The sequence below is a fragment of the Mesoplodon densirostris genome, chromosome 4 (assembly GCF_025265405.1).
Source record: "Mesoplodon densirostris isolate mMesDen1 chromosome 4, mMesDen1 primary haplotype, whole genome shotgun sequence".
Classification (NCBI taxonomy): Eukaryota; Metazoa; Chordata; class Mammalia; order Artiodactyla; family Ziphiidae; genus Mesoplodon; species Mesoplodon densirostris.
In genome coordinates, this window is record NC_082664.1 from 85,297,944 (window position 1) to 85,320,105 (window position 22,162).

General features: G+C 43.2%; 1 protein-coding gene across 1 annotated transcript in view; it reads right to left on the reverse strand.

Annotated features, from left to right (window-relative positions):
- Positions 1 to 1,336: 1,336 nt before the first annotated feature.
- GPR176 (G protein-coupled receptor 176) overlaps positions 1,337 to 22,162 on the reverse strand; it is a 115,899-nt gene continuing 95,073 nt past the window's right edge. Inside the window, exons 5-6 of the mRNA XM_060096585.1 lie at positions 9,555 to 9,807; positions 1,337 to 4,544 (exon numbers count right to left, since the gene is read on the reverse strand). Of these exons, the coding sequence (XP_059952568.1) occupies positions 3,422 to 4,544; positions 9,555 to 9,807 (1,376 nt within the window). The 3' untranslated portion in view covers positions 1,337 to 3,421. The remainder of the gene's footprint in view (positions 4,545 to 9,554; positions 9,808 to 22,162) is intronic.

The window sequence follows — 22,162 nt, forward strand, 5'->3', positions numbered from 1 at the left end:
TTATTCAGGATCTGGCTTATAGATTTACAGCAAAGTCAAACATTCTTTCGACATCCCTTTTTTTTTTTTTTTTTTTGGAACCTGAGAATTGTTTGGTGAAGAACGATTCCAGCTTACACAGTTATCTTTGTCTTCGGGGATTCAAACAGTACTTTGGCACTGTGTACTGCCTCCAAGTATCATCATTGTGAACACTAGTAATTGTTGGGGTAACTGGTGAAAACATCAATGTAATAGTTTTCTGAATAACATTGCCAACATGCCTCAACCACTTTTTTTTAATGTAGCATGTAAGCACTGATATTGATATAGTTTTACTGTGTGCCACACTTTGTGTTAAACAGACCATATGCCACTGAACCCTCACAACTGCCCCATGAGGAATACTATTGTCTCACTTGGATTCCCCTGAAAACAGAGCTTGAGACAAGGGCTTTGTGCAGTTGGTTTTGGGGAGGTGATCCTTGAGGGCATGAATGAGGGTAGAGAAAGCCAGACAGGGAAGGAGGAAGAAGAGTCAATAAAAGGATGCATTATTTGGACACCGTGGTGGGCAACAGGGACTCAGTTTGCTGGACTTCCTGAGAAGTGGAAAGATGCCTCCCACAATTGTCCAGCAGAAGGACAGGGGCATTTTTATCCACTGGTTCCCATGTCCCACTGATCAAGGGTTACCCCCCAGAGCTAGGGAGCTCTCCCAGGGCAGACAGCAGAGAAACTAGGCCTTGATGGCTCTCAGGGAAGTGAGTAGATGCAGCCAACAATGGCCCACTGCAGACATGGCTAAAATCAGAGGTGAAATATGTGAGTCAGGGCAACAGAAGCCTCTGACACAGTTATTACCTCATTTTATAGAGAGGAAACCAAGATACATGGAGATTACCTCACATGCTCAAGGTCACAAGGTGGGTCAGTGGTAGAGTCAGGATTCAAACATGGGCCATCTGACCTCAAGGCCATGGCCCCAACCATAAGGGGTAATGACGGCTGCACTACACTCTTCCCCGTGTAGCTCCACCTATACCTTTGAGCAAACCATCCACCAATTCCATTTGGAACCCAGGTTTGGGACATTTATTCAAACATTGCAGTTTCTTCTTTGGGAATTCATTTTTCAAGTTGCAACAACGTAAGAAAATGCTACTAGAATGCTGCATCTGCATGTTGGGAGGAAAATAAACACCTTTCTTTTGAGATCACACAGGAAGAGAGAGGTTCAGATAGTATACACTTGAGAGGGGGAAAAAAAGAAAACAAACAAAAAATCACTCAGACAACCTTCTTTGAGTTCAGAAACTGCTTTTCAATTTTTTATTAAAACATAATTCTTCAAAGAGTATAGAAATACACCTAGCCATGACATGTTAGAAGTCAACCAACTGCTTCAAACATACATAAGTAACATCTATCAAATTCCGGCTCACCAGAATTTATTAAGTTGTACATATATGTTACCAGAATGACACCAATGTGGCTACATTTGACAGATTCTTCTAAAGTGGACACAAGTTTCTGACAGGTTATGTTTCCCCTTGATGAACGCTATAACAACTGTGACGGTTTGAAAGATAAGCTTGAAGGGCCACAACGGGAAGCATCAGGGCAAGGAGCTCCAGAGCGCACACAGGGGCCCCGGGAGAGGGGGTGGCGGGCCCCTATTTCCGCTGTGAGCACACAATGCTTCAAAGAGACGAACACAAAGAGGAAGGCACTCCCTCCTCTGGACAAGGGTCTTTGGGTTCACATTCGGGAATCACAAGACAGCACACCCAGGAAAGGACAGGAAAAGGAAACTCCCTACACATAGTCTGACCTTCCTACGAGGGACAAGGGCCTGTGTGGTTCAAGGAGAAGATCCGTGAGGACCCCTGCCATTGGGATGTGTTCTTTGCCGCTGAGGATGCCCCCTCCCTTGAAGCTTGCTCAAGGCACTGGATTGGCTCCCTTCCATACTATGAACAGGAACAAAACGCCCTCCAGAAAAGAGCAGACCTGGCGCTTGATTTGCTCTCCTTAAGAGTGAAGTTTCCTTTGTGGTTTGAATTCAACCTGGTGAAGCCCACCCCAAAGTAGACTCGAATTGCTGTGAGAGCCCTCAGGCGACTGATCAATGGAGGACACTGTCCTCCCTCTTCCGTCCTGTCTGGCTCCTGCTACAACTTCACTGGGAAGGAGTAAGTGGAGAGCTCACCTGGGCTAGGTATTGCCTTGGCATTGTACAGTGATGAATTCCTTCTCCATGTTCTGTTCCTCCTTTGCGCCCAAAATGAAGGGAGAACCACAGTCGTACAAACAGAATGAAAATGAGACTGGCGACGCATGGGGTCTGCAGTCCTCCTTGGAAGGGAACCAACTTTTCCCACTCTTGGGCAGACTCACTTTTCCTAATCAAGTATTTTTAGCTTGATGTTTCCAGAGGACCCCATTTATCCCAACTTTGCCTTTTTAAAGGACCTTTAATTCCAGAAGTTGGCACAAATCTTTTTTGATACAGTTTACCCCTGCTGATTGCTGCATAAAATCTTTCACATGAGACCATGTGGGAAGAGAAAACTCTACAGAGTGTGGATATTTCTCAGTCTTTCTTCTCCACTTCTAAGCTTCTCTCTCATTTGTTGAAAAAAACGCAACTTAAGGGGGAAAGACATGATAAAAGCTTGCAGTGTTTTCCAACCAACACTGCGAACTTCTCTTTCTGAGGCCTTAGTGATGCCAGGAGATGGTCAGGATAGTCAAGGACAGAATATCTTCCTAATCCCTGGGCACATCTATTGCCATGTCTGTCAAATGGGGGTGCAATATTCATTCATCCGTCACCTACATCCCAGCGAAGGAGATGAAGGGCATCGGGAGAAACTGAGTCATGTGATCAGGCCGTCCAGGAAAAAGGTATTAAACGCCAAGGTTCTATCTTCCCTAAAGATACAGATCAATATAAACCATTTTGAATATTTGTCATTTTAAAGTCGATCAAATAGGCATTTTCTTGTGGCCACACGGCTCCATAATTATCTTGGGCTTCTCTTAGAGTGCCCCTGCTTCCTTTGAACTCATAGACATTCTTCTCTCCACGTATTCTCTGCAGGGCCCGGAACTGAGATATCCCCAGAAAATGCACACAGAGAACCCACCCAAGACCCGTTTCCCACTACCCAGCTTTCGTCTCCACAGAGAGGAATGTGGACTTTACTGTGGATCACTGAGATAAATATATATATGTGTGTATAAATATATATATGTACGCCCTCAATAAAGAGGACATACGATTTTATATAGATTTCCCTCTCATTCAAAAGCATCTGGCCCATAGAGGAGGAATCAACCCATACTGGGTTGCAAGGAGATCAGACAAATCATAGGCCCAGTGAAGGGAGGGCAGGAATGTGGAAGGTCTGTTGCTTCCAGGGATTTACAAGACTTGCTAGGAATCCACCTTTGGGAAGATGCTCACTTTATTGTTTCTGCTCATCTTCCGCTCCACCCTGCCTACCTTGGGCATCTTTGTCTGGATCAGCTCTTCTGGGGTGTTGCCCAAGGGGGGAAGCAGCCTCTTCTTGCTATTTCGGGTCTCCGAGAGCCACTGTGGAGGCAACTCAAATGGCCCAAAGCCGAATTGCAGGGAATACCTGTCAGGGAATGTCTCAGGTTCCACAGGGACTGCTGGTGCCACCTGGGATATAGAGTCCACCGTGCTTGGGGGTGGTGCAGGGGTAGCAAACCGCGGCCCCTGCTCTACCTCCAGGCAGGTGGGAAGTAGCTCCCTGGCCTGGAGTTCAGCTGAGCCGGCATACTTGGCTTCACTCTCTTCCTCGTCATCTGTGGGCTTAAAGATCTGCTGCTGCCCAATGTGGAACATCTCCAGGAGCTGGCTGCCTGAGCGCATGCTGGGCTCCAGGCTGGCATCGGCCACCCCGCTCCCTGTGCCCACCACATTCCGGCGACTGTAGCGGTGGTGCAGTTGTACCAAGGTCCCTACCAAGCACTTGCGGATAGATTTGTTCACAGTAAGGAAGAGTACAGGGTTCGCCAGCAGAGAGACTTTGGGCAGCCAAATGGCGGTGAGCAACAAGAAGACAGAAGTGTTGGGGACATTGAGCACAGTCTGGTAGACGACCAGTGTGGCATAGGGCACGCTGCATAAGATGAAGACCATCACCATGGACAGCAGGGTGGCGTGCAGCTCGGCCTCCCGCTGGGAGGCGTAGGGGATAGAGATGGTGTTCTGCGGGGTCCGTAGCGCTGCTATGATGACCTTCTTCTTCTGGCTGGCACTCAGGGCCCGGCGGATCAGTATCAAGAAGAGGAATACCACAGCCACAGGCACGATGACCGTGGTGATGTTGTAGACCAGAACGTACACCAGGTGGCCCAACGAGTTGCTCCAGACTTCCGTGCAGGTGGACATGGCATAGATGTCAGCCACGTTGGTCACCGCAAACACAGGGACGCTGGCCACCACGGCATGGGCCCAGATGTATATCACTAGTTCTCGGGACTTTGCATCAGATATTTTTCTCTCCAGCGGATAGAGGACTGAGTAGTACCTGCCAAACGCACAAGCAAAATTCATTTCACAGAAGATACACTTTAATTAGGGGAATCTATATTACTAAAAGTAGGAAGGAGGAAAGAAAGGGTCAATTTCCTCTACTCTGCCTAAGACAGAGGAAACCACTGGGGGAATTAGGAAGCTAGACCTTAAGTTTTGAGGATTTTGCTGTACAATTCACAGTTAGCTTTATAATTATTGCCACCAGGACTAAATCCAAAACAGTGCCCTCGATATAAAGGATATCTCCCTCTGCTGGAAAAACACCTCTTTTTCAATTTAAGGGTAAAGGGTAATTTGTAAAAAAAATTTTTACCTGGGGTAGAGGAGCTTGAGGGCAATTTTCAAAGCCACTAAGAGAAAGAAAATGTGTCTGCACACAAATCCAAAGGAGACTCGTGCCACAGTGGATATGCATGGATATCACTAGCATTTACAGCCACCTGGGGCAGAAGAAGCCAGTGTGAGGGAGGGACTCTGACAAAATCCTTCCACAAGATCAATTTGACTGAAAAAAATCATGCCTGCTCAATCGCCCTTGTTCCCATGATAATCACTCAGTACCCCTAAGAGCAATTAATAGACTTAAAATGCCTGCATGATTAGATTTTTGTTAAAATCAGGGAAGACTTTTTTCCTTCAAGCTTGAGTTGATTATTCTATAACCACCTAATCAGAATTCCAAAAGCACCTTGTTTCAATATCACCTATGACTGGGGGAAACCAAGTAATTTGTTAGACTCTAGAACCACATCTGTCATGAAAGGGCAGCCAGCAGCCCTCAGAGATATGGCGAGTTTCTTCACCTTAGCTCGGCCCACATCTGTGCAGTCAGCTAATGCTGGAGTCGACCTTCCAACCCTATTAACATGCATTCCCTCATGGGGCCTGCTGAGCAGGCATGCCTTCTGTCACAAGGATTTCTGAACACCACCTATGTGCTAGGTATTGCCAGGCACTGGACTGCAAAGATGGAAGGATGCACGGGAATGTTTCTTAACTAAATGGGGAAAGGGGGCATGTAAACAAACAATTGTAACCGAGCAGATGATGGCTCTACTGGAGCGACGCACAAAGGAGGTGGGGAAAGGGAGCACCTGGGAAAATGTCAAGAGCAAGCGGCCCTGTGGTGGAGTCTGGCAGGGGACAAGCCGGGGGAGAGATGATGCAAACACAACACGATCACGGATGACCAGAGATGGATGGAGTGCAGTAAAATGTGTTCTAGATCACTTTCTGGGAAGGGAAAAAAAGAGAAAGAAATGTATAAGTTATACATGCTCTCAACTGTTTTTCTCTGAATACGGAGAAGCTTTTCTAACCACCGCTCAGTAAATCCAGTGTGATGGCCCCACGCCCACGCATGAATACATGCCCACTGTCTCTGATTCCCATTTGCTAAGTGACAGGTAACAAACCCAGGCTTCCCATCATTTTTTATTCCATTCTAGGTTGGGAAATAGACTGCAGCACAAGCACACAGGCTCACTATACATCATTTTGTTAGTGTGTGCGTCTCTAGAGGATGATGCAGGAAGTGTAGGTGGCCTCCCAATTCACTTGCTGACTTGGTGCCACGAAACAAATATCTGGGAAAGAAGTGAGAGAAAGAACTGTTTTCCCTTTGTCTGTGCACAACAAACCTATACTTTCCAGTAATCTGCATCTCTGAATAATGAAATAGGAATTTACCAAACTTGCTTTTCTACTAAAAGAACTTGCTTATCTTTTTAAAAAACTAGGAATTTTGGATTAATAGATATATACTACAATATATAAAATAGATAAACAACAAGGACCTACTGTGTAGCACAGGGAACTATATTCAATATCTTGTAATTATCTATAATGGAAAAGAATCTAAGATAGAATATATACACACACACACACACACACACACATATATATAATTGAATCACTTTGCTGTATACCTGAAACATTGTAAATCAGCTATACTTCAATTTAAAAAAATAAAAATAAAAAACACACTGAAAAAAAATGATGGCAAAAATACAGTAGATTTTCTGCTGGAAAGAAAATAAGGATTTCTTATTATTTGCATATTTTCTTGCCTAAAACCAAAGACTCAAAATAACTCACAGGGATTATTGCATTGCTTCCAGGTAGAATAGCAACCTGTCCAGAATAAAGTGTTCCCACTCTTGTTGAATCCTATTCTTAAAAAACCTTCAGGATTCATAGCAGCATTAGTTATAATAGCCAAAAAGTGGAAACAACCCAAATGTCCATTAACTAGTAAATGGATAAACAAAATGTGGTATATGCATACAATGGGAATATTATTTGGCAATAAAAAGGAATGAAGTAAGTTAAGAGAGTAGATCATGAGTTCTCATTACAAGGAAAATAAACATTTTTTGCTACCTATATGAGATGATGGATGTTAACTAAATTTATAGTGAATCATTTCACAATATGTGTAAGAGAAGTCATTATGCCATAGACCTTAAACTTGTACAGTGCTGTATGTCAACTATAACTCAATAAAGCTGGAAAGAGAAAAAAAGAAGTACTGATACCTGCTATAACATGGATGAACCTTGAAAACATTATGCTGAGTAAAAGAAGCCAGGCACAAAAGAACACATATTGTATGATTCCACTTATATGAAATGTCCCCCCATACAGAGACAGAAAGTAGATTAGTGGTGGCCTAGGTCTGGGGGTGGGAATGGGGAATAACTGTAAATGAACACAAGGTTTCTTTTTAGGGTGATGGAAATATTCTAAAGTTCAATTGTGGTCATGGCTGCACAACTGTACATATACTAAAATTCATTGACTTGTACATTTTAAATGAATTTTATGATACGTAAATTATATCTCAATAAAACTATTAAAAAAAAACCTTCAGGAAAGAAAAGCCCACCATGTGGACTGCAGACATAAGACCTCACCAAGCAGGTAGTAAGGGGCCGCCAGAAAGACACACCTGCCATGAACACAGAATGGATCAACACAAAAAGCATTAGGGTGCCCACCAGGAAGTAAACAGACTTTTCACTCTAACTTTTCACGGTTTTATTCCAGTTCTATGCAATGGCACTTCCCAGGTGTTCACAGACCTCTGGTTGAGCATGGAAGAGACATGCAAGGTAACCAAAAAGTGGGTGTGGCAAATTCGCATCACCTGGTGCACATTCAGCTTGCTGAAGGGATTCCAGGGGCCCACATACTAAGTTTCTGAATGCAAATTAATTGCCAACATTTAAAAATGATAGAATTCTAGATTTCTGATTTCTCTTCTAAGAAATAGGAAGTCTGGCCCACTGAGTCGTGATACTCACAAAGCAACTATTAGCTGCATCTGCTGAGCGATGGCCCCTATGAACAGGAATGCAGACACACAACCCCAACCTGGCCTGTGTCACTTGGTTTTGTCACCTGCCTCGTCTGTCTCTGTGGATGGTGAGTTTCTAGGGAGAAACTGTCAAGGAGCTGGAGTGGTTCCCTGCAAGATCTGATGGTAAAATGATTGCAGACAATATATCTAAGGAAGAATGTGCCGACCAGAATGGAAGACTAGAGAAAGAGAGATAAATATTGTGGCCAAACACAGGCCACAAATAATTCATTTAGTTCGTTTTACCCCTGAGGGAACTGAGACTTAGAGAGGTTAAGCCTTTGCCCAAAGCCACCAGCAAGAAAGCAGCATAGGTAGGACTTAAAGCCAGACTTCTGGTTCCAGAGTCCTGTTTCTTAAGCACAAAGTCAATGACTTCTCCTAGTATGTAGGGGGCTTTGTGTGGCTCTGTGTCCTCTGCGCAGACAACACTGGGCAGCTAATGAAATCAGGGTTCCAAGCCAGAGAGGCTGAAGTGACTCCATAGATGGATTCTGCAATCCATACCCTTATAGGTCATTAAGGTATTGAGTATGTTTTAAATGGACAAAGAGTTTTAAAATTCTAAATTCATCTAAAACGTAGTTAAATTTATCACAGGGTATAAAGTCAGAAGAGCCAGCACTTTCCCTTCAGCAACGTTTCCTCTCTGTAAATCTTGAAATCAAAAGTTCTTGTGGGGCTTCCCTGGTGGCGCAGTGGTTGAGAGTCCGCCTGCCGATGCAGGGGACACGGGTTCGTGCCCTGGTCCGGGAAGATCCCACATGCCGCGGAGCGGCTGGGCTTGTGAGCCATGGCCGTTGAGGCTGCGCGTCCGGAGCCTGTGCTCCGCAACAGGAGAGGCCACAACAGTGAGAGACCCATGTACCGTTAAAAAAAAAAAAAAAAAAAAAAGGTTCTTGTGGACACAAAATATTTTTCAATTCTTCTTTGCTTATTTAATTCTATTCTCTAAAATGTATTATTATCTCAATTGTATTCATGAAGTGCTAGCAACAAAGAGAAAAGACAGGCAGCTGTTGATTACTGAGAACTTCACACCTCACTTTGATAAATTTGATCAAATTATGTATGACAGCAGTAGCTAGGATGTAAGATTTATTTCCAAATGAACATCCTTTAAAAAAGGATGGGAAGAGAAGACAAACACCATCACAATATAAAACCTTGGAAGTAAATCCTCCAAAGGAATTCTGGTGCTATCTGGCCAGGTCCAACAGGACTGTCTAATCATTTGTTAAATAGCCACTGAATTGTTCTCTTGTTCTTCCAGAAATGTTTTCATCCTGCATCAAAAGGCCCTAATTGCACAGTTAGCAGTCTGATGAGCAATCTACTGCAAATTGCAATGCAAATACCGCTAATTCCAACCAAGCTGAAACTATATCATGATCCAGCTCTGCCCCAGCATAGTCATGATGTAACCTCCCCAATGCCACATCTTTTCTCAATGGTCCCATTTTCTGGAGCTGCTGTCTTCTGTGAGGCATCTGTTTCAGCAATCGACTCTCTTTCTGTTGACAACAAGCAGACTAAAAAGCAGTATTTGGAACACTGACTATTCACTATTTGCTTCATGATGCTAATTTTTCAATACACTTAAAAAAAAAAAAAGTTGCACCCCTGGCTACCTGATCTTACCTGTCCAAGGCAATGGCGGGGAAGCTGAGGATAGTCACAGAGCAGAAGACTTTGTGCAAAAACTTAACGACCTTGCAGAAGAGCATGGTGTAGATCCACCAGCAACAGTGAGGACTGGTGCTGAGGATGATGTCGAAGGGCACGCAGACCAGGCTGGCACAAATCCCCGAGCAGGCCAGGTTTTTAATGAACCTGTTGGTGACAGATTTGAACACGGTTGTGCGGCAAGTCGACCATAACACCATGAAGTTTCCTGGCCAGATAGGCAAAAATAAAAACAAAAAAAAAATGTTTAAATAAAAAGAAAGAAGACAAAAAAGAAAGAAAGAAAATACAGGTTAAAAAAAAGATTGAAAAACCATGTTTGAGAGTTCATTTCAAAGAATTTAAAGGCATATGATAGTCAATTTATTTGAAATTATTAAATCACTTTCATAAGTATCAAAAAGTCTAGAAGAATTTTTTAGTGGTGAGTTTTGCTATTTAATTTTAGGCATAATAGTATTATGATGATGATTCTGTCTCACCTGAGTATAAACAGTCGGCTAGGGATTACCTAACCTCAGCCAGTCTACTCTGACCAGGTTTGCAAATGACCTCGCCTTACCAAACTCTGTAACAGAAACAGGACGAAAGCCACACATGTGGCTTAAAATTTCCTAGTAGTGATATTTTTAAAAAGTAAAAAGAAGCAGGTGAAATTTTAATAGTGTATATTATTGAACCCAATCTATGCCAAACATTATCATTTCAACGTCATCATTACTTTAAAAAGTATTAAAGTAATATATTCATTCTTATTTTTGTGCTACATCTTTGAAATGTGGCATGCGTTTTTTCGTTTGTTTTGTTTTTTATTTATTTATTTATTTTTGGCTGCGTTGGGTCTTCATTGCTGCGCTCGGGCTTTCTCCAGTTGCAGCGAGTGGGGGCTACTCTTCGTTGTGGTGCACAGGCTTCTCATTGCAGTGGCTTCTCTTGTTGCGGACCACGGGCTCTAGAGCGCAGACTCAGTAGTTGTGGCACGCGGGCTTCGTTGCTCCGCAGCATGTGGGATCTTCCCGGACCCGGGATTGAACCCGTGTGCCCTGCATTGGCAGGCAGATTCTCAACCACTGCACCACCAGGGAAGCCCCTGGCGTGCATTTTTTAAATTGAAATATAATTAATATATAACACTGTATTCTTTTTAGGTGTGCATGCTGTATGTTTTATTTTACACTTACAACACATTTTCAGTTCACACTTGTCACATTTCAAGGGCTCCATAGCCACATGCAGCTGGCGGCCGCTGGACAGGCCTGCACTGTTCTAGACCTTTAGTGTCAATAACACACTTGCCTGTCCCTCTCTGAGCATCTTCCTCCTGTGGCTTCCACAGGCCTACAGCCTCCTGGTGTTCCTCCCACCTCTCCCAGGCCCTGGCTGCCCCCAGTCTTCTTCACCAGGCCCTTCCCCATCCTCTCTCTCCAGCTTCTCCCTAGTTTAAATCACCCATTCAGGTGGTTCTCCACTGAAATGCTGGTGACTCCCACACATTCATGGCCCAGACTAGGCCTCTCCTCTCAACTCCCGACTCCTGTCCCACTAAACATCTGATTCTCCACCCCTTCTCGGTCTGTTCTGCCCACCCATTGTCCTCCAGAGCCTACACGATCCAGGGCCAACCTGCCTAATCTCACGCCACGCTGCCCCTGGCTTGCTGGGCACTGGCTACGCTGCCCGTTTTTTCTGTTCTTGAAACACAGCGAGGCTGATCCGGTCTCCACGCCTGTGCACAAGTTTTTTATACTGCCTAGCATGGTCCTCGTGTGTCTGATTCCTTTTAATCCAGGTCTCAGTATAATTGCTGCCTCCTCCAAGAGGCCTCTGCTAACCATATTTTTATTTTAAATACTCACTGCTCCTCCCTCCAGCATACTCTCTTATAATATCCTGTTGTGGCCTTCTCAGCTCTTATCATAATTATTAATTTGTTTACTCATTTTCCCTTCATTTCACGAGGATAAAAAAACATGTCAATCTTGTTCACTATCATAACTCCACTGCCTAGTTCAGTATCTGGCACGGAACAGGCATTCAGTAACTATTTAGATGAATGAATTTGAAAGGGAACAAACAGTAATCAAAAGTCCCTGCAGTAAGATAATCCGTTTCGTAGTAGGAATGTCATGAGAGGCTATTCTGAGTCAGTAGTTCCCAAATCTCACTATGCATCGGAAGTACTATACCAGACATCCTGAATCATAGTTATAGGTGTAGAACTGGGAACCTGCCTTTGTAACAAGCACTTCAGATAGAGTTGGCTGCCAGACTGAAGTTTCAGAAATGCCACATCTAGACAGAGACTGTAGCCTTCATCCCCAGCGTCTCACAGGGCCCTAGTTGTCAGGTATGCGGGGCAGCCTACGTTACCAGGGGAGATTTTACCTGGTGAAAGATCCAGGTCCACATGGCTAGTCAGTCATGACCCAAGGACATTGCTCTCTCCTGGGCACAGGCACAGAGAATGCCCTCTAATGACTGAGGCAACAGCTCAGCCTCATGCGGAAGGACAGCATGGTACCAGGGGAGGGGAGCACAGGGCTCAGGGCTGCAGCCGAAGTCGCCACCAGGAGCTGCCTCGCTGCCTCAGATGCTGACATAACTTACTGTCAAGAGTCTCTTTTCAGACACAGTAGTCTACAGCTACTTCTCATCTGCCAGAAAAAAAACAGGGCACTGCATTTAGGTAAGTAGGCCAGCTGCTTCCAGGAAATTCTCTACCAAACTTTCCTTACATAAATATGCTGACTCAGTGAGATGAAATTCACAGTGTGAATATATACACACGTTTGTTCAATAGAAAAGCTGTTTATACTAATGTTACCACCTCAGGCGCCCTCACGCTTTCCTGTCACCAAGGTTACAGACTGAGCAATAATGATGTATTTGAAGCTCCATCAATATGGGGATTTTTTTTTTCCTGGCCTTTCCCACTGAAATGCAGATTAGGATCTGGCTGAAGCATCTTTCCTCACTTAAGTTTTACAGATAGGACTTAAAATCTGGTAACCATCTAATAATGAAATTGCCCACTTAAAGAAATCTGCTGTAGGACTTCCCTGGTGGTGCAGTAGTTAAGAATCCGCCTGCCAATGCGAGGGACACGGGTTCAAGCCCTGGCCCGGGAAGATCCCACATGCTGTGGAGCAGCTAAGCCCATGCAGCACAACTACTGAGCCTGCACTCTAGAGCCCACAAGCCACAACTACTGAGCCCACGTGCCACAACTACTGAAGCCTGAGCGCCTAGAGCCCGTGCTCCGCAACAAGAGAAGCCACAACAATGAGAAGCCCGCGCACCGCAACAAAGAGTAGCCCCGGCTCACCACAACTAGAGAAAGCCCGCGCACAGCAACGAAGACCCAACACAGCCATAAATAAATAAATAAATAAATAAATAAATTTAAAAAAAAAAGAAATCTGCCATGAGGAGACTGTCATGGTATCTTCAGTTGTTAATATCGGGGCTGCCTCCAGTCCACTAGGGGACTTCCTATAAAGACCATCCTTCTGCTTTATAAAACAAGACCCATAGGATTTTCTATTTCTCTATCACTGTTAATCTTTGTCGCTTGGTAGGTTACACTGAATAAAACATTTTGTATAACAAACAGGAAAATTTATTGCAAAGGAGAGAAAAGGCTGTGGGCAAAGGTCTCTCGTGCATACAGTAGATTTCTTTGAAACTAACCTCCATCATTACCCTCATACTCTAACTCTCTTATCTTTCTCTCTCCCTCCCAATTATGTCAGGCACACTTTTTTATTGTTTTTTCTTAAATCACACATTTTATTAGTATGTCCATGCTTGCAAATGAGGAAACTTGTTTTCAATGAGTTATTATTGAAAAACCCGAGATGGCTATAATCACATTGTATCTCCACTTACTTATAAAACTCTACGAGGCATCTGAAGCTTAATCCCTTTTCCTAAGAACCTGAAGCTAAAGAAGCCTCTATGTTCTTTCCCTTCTTTAAACCACCTCTCTCTGTCTTCACTTAAAAACTGACTCATTTGGCTCTAAGAACCCAAATTAGAAAAAAGTATCAGGAGAGGAGAACCTACACTCAAAATCTGATTGGCCACACATTAAAAAGTGTGTGTGTGTACACATGAGAACACACATACACGTGCAAGCACACAAATATACACACAACAAAACAAAATAATTACATATTTTATCATTTAATCTCATGAGCACTTTAGATTCTTCTTAGCTTTACAAGGTACATCAAGGATAACTCAGCATATATTTTAAATAACACAGTGTTCAACCTTGAGATACTTTTTAGTTTAGACATCATGGTCTAAATCACCCAACCCCCTTTAGAAATGATTCAAGTTCTGTACCCATTCTTCCTCCCTACATATTCCCATTATATCTTCTAATGCTGGATTCCATGACAACATTCAGTGCCAGGGCTGTGGGCACAGCAACACAATTAGTACACACTCACAGCACACACAACCAAAAGGGGAATAAGAGGTAGAGCATGATGGCGCTGGCAATACAAACCTACTCTCCCTGGGACTGCTATTACTCTATCATTACTCCTCATCTAAAATACAAATCAAGGCTTCTCTTTACACAGTATAATTTGATATCAGACAATGCATAAAAGGACAAAAAAGAAAGTAAAAATTATCCACCCAGTGATAACTAACTGTAAACTTTAAGTATTTACCCTTTCAAACTTCTTTTTATATATACGGACTTCTTGATTATGCCAGTGGGATCAACTACTCACACTGCTTTTCTAGACCTTTTTCCATAACAACCACCTTTCTATACAATAAATAAAAATAGATTTATATCATCATTTTAACAGCTTCCTAAAAGCAATAGTGCTTCTCTGGTTATACCCTAATGTATTTTGTCTATTGCACATTGATGGTTTTTTTTAAAGCTGTTTTCAATACATCTCTATTATACAATGTTGAGATCAACATCCTTACATATTTAAGTTTGGAGGAAGTGAACTGATTCTTTACTGAAGATAAATTTCTAGAAGCAGAATTTCCAGGTCAAAGAGCTTCCACATTGTTTATGTATATTGCAGAATGACCCTCCACACAAGTCATAGGAGAGAGGCCGTTTCCCCATATGCTGTCTCACTAAAATATCTGGAATTTTGCATACTTCCTCAGTCCTACGATTCATATTTTCCTTATTTCCAGAAAATTTTCATCCATTGCCTCTGAATCTTGCCCTATCCTTTCTCCTTATTATCTTCTTCTGGAATTCTTATTAGATTTACGTTAGACCTCATTCTAGTCTCTTAACCTCTCATTCATATTTTCCATTTTCCATCAATTTATTGTCTTCTGCAAACTGAATGCTATTTCTCATGTCTTCCTTCCATTTTATCAAGGCTCAATTCATCTGGAAGTAATCAAACCATCTTTCTTTCTTTCTTTCTTTCTTTTAGCTTCTTGGGTATTAAACTTTTTTTTTTTTTTTTTTGCTGTACGCGGGCCTCTCACTGCTGTGGCCTCTCCCGTTGCGGAGCACAGGCTCCGGACACACAGGCTCCGCGGCCATGGCTCGCGGGCCCAGCCGCTCCGCGGCATGTGGGATCTTCCAGGATCGGGGCACGAACCCGTGTCCCCTGCATCGGCAGGTGGACTCTCAACCACTGCGCCACCAGGGAAGCCCGGTATTAAACTTTTTGAAATTTGTATTTGGGTCTACTTCGAACTGCTTACTCTTTATTCCTAGTATCTAGTTATTTTACTATGGCTCTTTTCCTTCTTTAATCTGTAATCACGTTGTTTTTTTTGGCTGTGTTGGGTCTTTGTTGCTGCACGCGGCTTTCTCTAGTTGGTGGTGAGCGGGGGCTACTCTTTGTTGCGGTGCACGGGCTTCTTACTGCGGTGGCTTCTCTTGTTGCGGAGCATGGGCTCTAGGGTGCCCGGGCTTCAGTAGCTGTGGCTCATGGGCCCTAGAGCGCAGGCTCAGTAGTTGTGGCGCACGGGCTTAGCTGCTCCACGGCATGTGGGATCTTCCTGGACCAGGGCTAGAACTGGTGTCTCCTGCATTGGCAGGCGGATTCTTAACCACTGTGCCATCAGGGAAGCCCCTGTAATCATGTTTTTTAAATGCTTATACTTTCTTTTAGAGTATTCTGTTTCTAGTTCTAGACATGTTAATTTTGCCATTTGTTGGTTCTCCTGGCCCTCCTTTTATGGTTTTCCTCATATGGTTTTTAATGTTCAGTTATGAGCTCATAGTATATGGGGGTTGTTTTTCTGTGGCAGGCTACAGACCCTGGTTGTGGAAATGTTTCAAGTGGCTAGCCAAGCGCATATTAGTACTTTGTTGCACTTTCATGTGAAAATCAAAGACAATGCAGTTGAAAGACCATTCTGAGAAAGGTTTAGTGTGTGGGGAAATTTTTACCCTAGGGAGACGCAGGATATTTTAATGACTAAGAGCACAGACCCTGAAGCCTTACTCCAAGATTCAAGTCCCAGCTCTACCATTTACTAGCTGTGTGATCATGGGTGAATTAACTTCTCTGTGCCTCAGTTTCACCATCTGTAAAGTGGACATAATAACAATGCCTATGTCCCAGGGCCATTGTGAGGATTTAATAAGCCCATACAAGTAATATAAGCACAGCACTTAGAACAGCTTCTTGTGCCTAATAAATGCTATGTAAGTAGATATGTCACTGTTATTATTAGTTGCAAAAGTTTCCAGAGGGCACCAAGGAAAGGTCTGACAGCGAGAGAAACAGTGAGAGGCTGGGCCAGAGGAAAAGAAACCTGGAGCTGTATATAGAGAAGATAGAAGAGGATAGGTCCCTAGAAGGACTTGGAAGCAATCAGGAAGAAGAGACAAGGTAGGACTGACTGGCCTGCAGGTTCCACATGGAACACTGGGGTCTGACAAGGAAGAAACTCCTAGGTTTACCCTGTGGAGGTCCCTTGGGTGGTGCTGGCAAACTCACAGAAGACTGTCCCGTGGGGTCATGATGGGTGCCTGGGACTATCATGTTTGAGTAGTTGTGACAACTTCAGAGCTCCATCCTCAGGCCTGTGGCACACACACAACTTGCCTCTCTCCCCCTCACTGTTGTCTGGATTCAGTGACTTCACTAAAGCCTTGTCTCCCTGGCAGGGGGGGCAGGGGCCGCTGCAAGATCTGCTCCCTCCTAGAATGTCCAGCCTCCATTTGAATCGCACATGACAGGTCTCAGACCAAAGACATCTCTTCTCCAGATGGAGTCCTGCTCCTAGAATCCATCAAGCCTATCATAAGACATTCCAAACACCTTACAGAAATCTTGCAGCAGCACACAAACATGATACATCTTAATAAAGCCCCAGAGTGAATTAAAAACCCAAAGGGTCAAAAAAATTCAAAAAAGGAATCAATGATCTTGACATGGTTTCATTTAGGAAAATGAAAAATCTCAAAGTGATGATGGGGCTTCCCTGGTGGCGCATTGGTTGAGAGTCCGCCTGCCGATGCAGGGGACACGGGTTCATGCCCCGGTCCGGGAAGATCCCTCATGCCGCGGAGCGGCTGGGCCCGTGAGCCATGGCCGCTGAGCCTGCGCGTCCGGAGCCTGTGCTCTGCAACGGGAGAGGCCACAACAGTGAGAGGCCCACGTACCGCAAAAAAAAAAAAAAAAAAAAAAAGTGATGATGACTTCCTAATGTTTTCAATTCAATAATCTAAACAGCTTGAAACCATCAAGAGATTATTTGTATCATTATGGGGAAAGTTTTAAAAATGATATCTGGCCAATGATAATGGTACAAGTAATAAAACAATGATTATAACTATACTTTATTATTTGTTTAAAAAACTTTTAAAAACATTAATAATTACCCACCATCTTCCCAATAGGTAGCCACTAAGCACTCTTGTGCATTTAGACACACAGGTTGAGCAATTAAGAATTTTAATCAGAATTTAAATTTTGAAAAAGTCTATTCAAAATTATTTGAAAAAAAATTCAATTGGCCCTTGGACAAAGCATGGGTTGATCTGCATATAACTTATAGTCAGCCCTCCACAGTTCCTCCACATCCATGGATTCAACCAACCATGGAATGTGTAGTACTATAGTAAATATTTACTATTGAAAAATATCTGCATATAAGTGGACCCACGCAGTTCAAACCCATGTTGTTCAAGGGTCAGCTGTATTCAGTTTCTTACCACCTTTCTAGAAAGTAAAGGTGTCCCTGAATATCTGAGGGCATTTCTCCATTTTATTTAGGTATGGTTCAGAGGTAGTTTCATTATGACACTGATTTTTGCAAAGAGTTAGTTTTGAAAGAATGCCAGGGCTTCTCTGGTGGCGCAGTGGAATCCACCTGAAAATGCAGGGGACATGGGTTTGAGCCCTGGTCCTGGAAGATCCCACATGCTGTGGAGCACCTAAACCTGTGCACCACAACTACTGAGCTCTAGAGCCCGCAAGCCACAACTACTGAGCCCGCATGCCACAACTACTGAAGCCCACATGCTGCAACTACTGAAGCCTGCGTGCCTAGAGCCTGTGCTCTGCAACAAGAGAAGTCACCGCAATGAGAAGCCCGCGCACCACAATGAAGAGTAGCCCCCACTCGCTGCAACTAGAGGAAGCCCGCGTGCAGCAACGAAGACCCAGGGCAGCCAAAAATAAATAAATTAAATAAATAAATTTATATTAAAAAAAAGAATGCCAGAGGGGGAAAAATGCAAGATTGACTAATTAAACCCATTTTGAAGAAGAGCAAAGGTACAACAGTAACTTGATTAATTTTACCAAAGCATTCAGTAGTTCCCTACTGCCACTAGGAAAAAAACAAATGCAAACTTCTCAACATCATATAATACCCTTTAAGACACGACCCCTGGCTGCTCCCAAGCTTACTACCCAAAGTTGCAGCATCATGATAGAATGAAATAACCTTGGAAATCTAAAGGGCAAATCCACATCTTTCTCTGAACCCTTAAACCTGCTGCCTAAGCAAAACCCTCAAAGGAAACTCCCTTTCATTAGCAAGAGTGAGAGAGAGAGAGAGAGAGAGAGAGAGAGAGCAAGGGAAAGAGAAAGCGAAGGTAAGACAAGATAGGAATAAAGAACTCCTCAGTGTAGAGAAGGCAAATGGTACCTGACAAGTTCAAAAAAAAAAAGACACTGTTGAGCTCCGTGAACCTGGGGACACAAATATTCAAACGGAGTTACAAAGTTCACACTTCCAAAGGAAAGCTTAAATAGTTCTAAAAATGATTCTATCTTATTCTGATTTTAAAAAAATCTTTCTCCCGTTAATCTATGTGGGTAAATTTCCCAGCTACCCAGAGAGTCAGCACTGGCAAGGTGATAAGTAGCTTTTTGCCACTGGTATTATTATGAATTATGGCCACAGCAAGAATATGGAGGAAAACAAGCTTGTAGCCAGAGCACTGTGCCTGGTGGTTTTCAATACAATTTGCTCTTCCTCTGAGTCTAAAAGTTTGAGCCTCACCCTCACTAATGAAGTGTCAATTTGCTGTAACTTGCGATTAAACTATCTACTATCTGTCCAACTCTTTTTAAACTGATCATTATTAGCGTGAGAAAACTGTTACTTTAGTTACAATTAATCTGATTCCAGAGGTTGTTCTGAAATGATACAGAAGGTTCCAATTAAGCAGGAATTGGATTAGCAGGAAGAAGCTATGTAGTAAGTTTATTAAAATTCATGGTGAATTTCAAATAATTGCTTTGAATGAAAAGCATCTTATGAAATACATATCCCCAATCTAACCTTGGATGGTTTCCCCTTAGAATACACGTTCCCAATGAATAATTCAGATAAAATATTAACAGGATTCAGTTTTGTAATACATAATATAGAAAGAGACTCCAACAATAGCCTCTTCCAATCAGCTCCTGTGAGGTTGCACAAAGAATTTTAGGTGAGTCTGCAACAAATGTGTATATGTTTTAGCAACAATGGTATCCCCAAAGGTAAGGCAGACTATATAACTCAATCAAGACAAAGAGATCCCAGTGACCATACCCACTGGGGTTCTCTCATGGAAGTCGCAATGCCCCTGAAACTAGCTCAGTCCCTCACATCTCTCAACACACAGCAAGATACACACAGATCTAAAAGGTAAGAAGAAAGACTCACAAAATCTGAAGTTGATAACTGTCCCTTTCTTTTTTTTTTTTTTGCGGTACGTGGGCCTCTCACTGCTGTGGCCTCTCCCGTTGCGGAGCACAGGCTCCGGACACACAGGCTCAGCGGCCATGGCTCACGGGCCCAGCCGCTCCACGGCATGTGGGATCTTCCCGGACCACGGGCACGAACCCATGTCCCCTGCATCTGCAGGCGGACTCTCAACCACTGCGCCACCAGGGAAGCCCCGTCCCTTTCTTTGACTACTCAAATTTTTTCCATATAAACCCGAAAATTTTCATAACTTCACAGGATTCCTTGCTCTCCGATCTCTCACATTAAATAGATTAACCTCCCTGAAAGGTATATTATTCCCTGAAAAAAAATATGGCAAGAGTCTCAGTATCGTTGGCCCCATCTAACTGTGACAGCTTCGAACCTTTAATAACCACAAGCTCCATTTCCCCCTCAGTAGGTGTATAGAGAAAGCTTCCAGGGAAAAGGAGGAAACCAGTTATCAAACTCTCTCTCTCATTACACAAGCTCCCCTTGGATCTGCATGCTAACAAGATATTCCTGATGAAGTGGAGGTGAAGTAGTTCACTGCCTTAAATGTCTACTCCACAGGCCATCCTACTAAGAGGTTCTTGTCTATATTAAATTGCTTATGTAGTCTTTGAAGGCAGGGTCTGTATCTTCTGCACCATTCATATAGCATTAGCCTAGAGGGGTTATTTCTCCCATAAAATATTGTGAGATTACGAAGCCTGAGAGGAACCTTATCTGGAAATTCTGTTGACCCTCATGAGCACGAACCAAGGTTTTATATCTAGGAGTTGCTTCATAAATACCAAGATAAATGAATGAATAAAAGCTTGAAGTTCAATATGACTCTATCAGAATTATCAGAATTTTTTTTCTGTGTACTCAGTTTTGCAGGTACATCTATTGATGGCAACTGCCTTTGATCAACAAGATGAATGTTTACTATCTCCCCATTGCCAGCACGCAGTGTCAGAGCAGCTTAAGGGTGAAGTATTCGACAGTACATCACACTATACTATAATTAGTCTAGTGAACGTGCGCAGAATACACATTTTCCTATGCCCTCAGTTCCAGTAACTACAATTATGCAGTCTGAAAGGGAAAATTATGTTGGAAATATTTCCAAAGAACACAAGGGTAAGATAATTAGAGGGCTAAGAAAGGAAAGTGAGCCCAATCCTGCTTCAGTCCACAGGGACCCAGCGTGGCTGATGTGAGGTGGAGGGATAAGATTTTGGAAATGAGCATCTCTTATTCCTTATGATCTGGCACAATCTGACAATGACATTAATTCAGAGTTGAAAACTCCATTGCTTCTTCTTTTTTTTTTTTTTAGCTGAGTTTGGAAGGAGAAGAGGAGAAGCTGGAGGGTGAAGGGCAAGAAATGGCAATTCTAAACCTTCTCCTAACAGATTTCGGGCCACTCCCTCACTAGTTGGGAGGTTCCGTCTTCTCTAGAATAGATTTTCCCATGTCTCCTTCACCACTTTCTCCAATTCCTGGAAGGAAAGAGGAGGCCAGCAGCAGAGGGGTGTTTGTAGAGTGAGGAGCCGGGAACAGGAGAGCCAGAGCAGCAGAGAGTATAAGAGCTGGAGGAAGCCAGATCCAGGCCAGGGCCAGAGACACATGGTCAAGGCAGGGAAGGCTCTGGAAGGAAGTGATGGATCTGAAAGTCAGAGCTCGGTGGGGAATAGAACACAAGAGACATTGAAAAGATAAGTTACAGCACACAGCCTATCAAGGCCCAACAACAACATAAGAAAATGAAATAAATGCTCAGATAAAATACTAGGAGCCTAGAGCTCTGTAAGAAGGGGGATTGGCACATGGGTAACAAGGAAGGAGCCTGATAATTGAGACAGCCTCAGTCTAGACTCTGAACTTGGATATGACTCTTTGTGAGGCAAGAACTGAACCAATAAGATGTATTTAAGGGCCTTGCAGGTGTAACACGATTTTGGAAATACCTGTAATGAAGGGCATGTGGATGGGCAGGAATAACACCTTTCAGAAAGCAGATTCTTAACATTTCTCTTTCTCTCTTTTCCCCTTTTTCTCCTTCAAGTAGTAGCAGAGGATGCAGAGAGAAGAGAAGATGACAAAAATTGAGAGCAAAATAATAGGGAGAATAATTTCAATTCCATTTATCTCCAAGCCAAGACCTATTTTGTACGTGCATTTCCCAATGACTATTTAAGGCAACCAAGGCCTTCTGTGCCTGAATATTCATTAGTCACATTGCTGAAAACTGGACAAAAGGTTTCTTTTCTTTGTATCACGTTCCAAGAATCCAGGATTCATGATTATGGTAACCACAGTGATACAGATAAACAGAGAAGGAGAATTCTCCTAATATTTTAGCATTTCATGGATAAGCAGCTTCCAATTCCTGTATTTTTCCTCTAATA